The sequence below is a fragment of the Dendrobium catenatum genome, unplaced genomic scaffold, assembly GCF_001605985.2.
Source record: "Dendrobium catenatum unplaced genomic scaffold, ASM160598v2 fragScaff_scaffold_542, whole genome shotgun sequence".
Classification (NCBI taxonomy): domain Eukaryota; kingdom Viridiplantae; phylum Streptophyta; class Magnoliopsida; order Asparagales; family Orchidaceae; genus Dendrobium; species Dendrobium catenatum.
In genome coordinates, this window is record NW_021319004.1 from 3839630 (window position 1) to 3841357 (window position 1728).

A 1728-nucleotide genomic window follows, 5' to 3' on the forward strand; every position below is an offset into this window, starting at 1 on the left:
CCACGCCAAGGTCCCTGCCCGGACCACCATCCACATCACCATGAACTCTGTTTGGGCAGATCTGGCATCTACGTACTGGATCCGCCCAACACAACCGTCGTATGTCTCAATCCATCCAAATCCGACCACGAATTCATATCGCCGACCCAGATTTGGGCATTCCATTTTCTGCCTTGCCGCTTCCATTGTTCTTAGATATGTCGGCCTTGTCATTCAACCGCCTCCAATCAACCCAAGCTTGCAGGCGCCGACAATGGTAGCCCCCACCAATCTTTTTTTTTGGGAAAATTAGGGGCAAGACGCCCATTCATTGCTAAAAGGAAGTTACAGTAAGTAAATAAAAACTATAATCCAATAAACTCAAACAACAAAAAGAGTTTATGGATTCTAAAGAAAAAATACAAGTATGCAAACTAAAGAAAGAGGCAAAGGCCTAGGACTCAGTAAAGCTCATATACACGTAAGGGTCAAAAATACTCGTCAGGGTCAAAAATATGAGCAGAACCTCTGGTTGCCAAAAAGGCCGTCCAAGAGGTTGCTGGAGAATTCCAGCGATCATCATTGTCCAACAAAAGCTATTTCCACATGTAAGCACCAATCTGAACCTGCAGAAAAACAGACCAGCAAAACATAGCCAACACCGAAGAGTATCCAGCAGCCATAAAAGAAACAGGTTCAATTCCATCTTGTCGACTTAAGAAGCAGGGCTTTTCTGATTTTAGTTCTAATAGTGGCCTGACTATCAATAATTCCTCCAAATAATCTATCATTTCTTGCTCTCCAAATAAAGTAAATGGTTGCAGCAACAGTGAGAAGGCAATGATTTCTTTCCTTAGCGTTATAATTTCGATCCCAAATACCCTCATAAACTTGGTGAAAATTGGGCCTCATAAGCTGCTGATGAAGCCAGGGAAAAAGACTTTTAACAATGTTAAAAGTATAAGAACATTCAAAGTATAAGTGGGTAATAGTCTCTCTATCAGAATGGCAGAAACAGCAGATATTAGAAACCTGAATACCCCTAGCTGCAAGCACCTCAGCAGTTTTTAATCCACCACGAAAAACCAGCCAAACATAAGCAGCATAACGAAGAGACCCCCTTTTGTGCCAAATATGTTTAAACCAAGCCACATTTTCCATATGAGAGAAATAAAGTTCAGTAAAATCACTAAATTTAGGGTGTTGCTTATCCACCCAGAAGTGATTTTCAACTTGGGATTCAATAATCACAGACTTAATAAGAGATTGCAAATTATTGTCCAAACAGCTAGGAGTGTTCCAGTTACCATTATGAATGAAGTAGGCAACAATTTTATCAGATAACAGAGGCATCAAGGATTTACGAGTGGAGTTGCTCAGTAAATCAGCCACCGAATTACCTCCACACCACGGGTCCCAAAAAAACGAGAGGTTGCTTTCGGGATGAATGGAGAAAGAAATGCAATTTTTTATCTCCCTAGCCTTAGTGCTATAACGACCCCAAGATCCGTGTAGCGAAAAGATTCATCTGATCGATCATTCATTTTTTTTTTCTTTCTTTTTCAGTTTCTATCGGTTTCCTCATCTATCCATCCATACATATATCCAGAGCCAGAGATAATTTCATTACAGAAAAGAAACAGCAGCGGATACTATAATTCACATATAGTACAACAGAGTACAGACAAAAAGCGTCCAAAAGAAATATCTACACTAGCCACACAGGCTACAAAAGAAAGCCTACCAAAG

At 40.4% G+C, this 1728-nt stretch overlaps 1 protein-coding gene across 1 annotated transcript in view; it reads right to left on the minus strand.

Annotated features, from left to right (window-relative positions):
* Nucleotides 1-1605: 1605 nt before the first annotated feature.
* The window catches only part of LOC110114991, a 2023-nt gene continuing 1900 nt past the window's right edge, over nucleotides 1606-1728 (minus strand). The window contains exon 2 of the mRNA XM_020848068.1: nucleotides 1606-1631. Coding sequence (XP_020703727.1) covers nucleotides 1606-1631 — 26 coding nt within the window. The remainder of the gene's footprint in view (nucleotides 1632-1728) is intronic.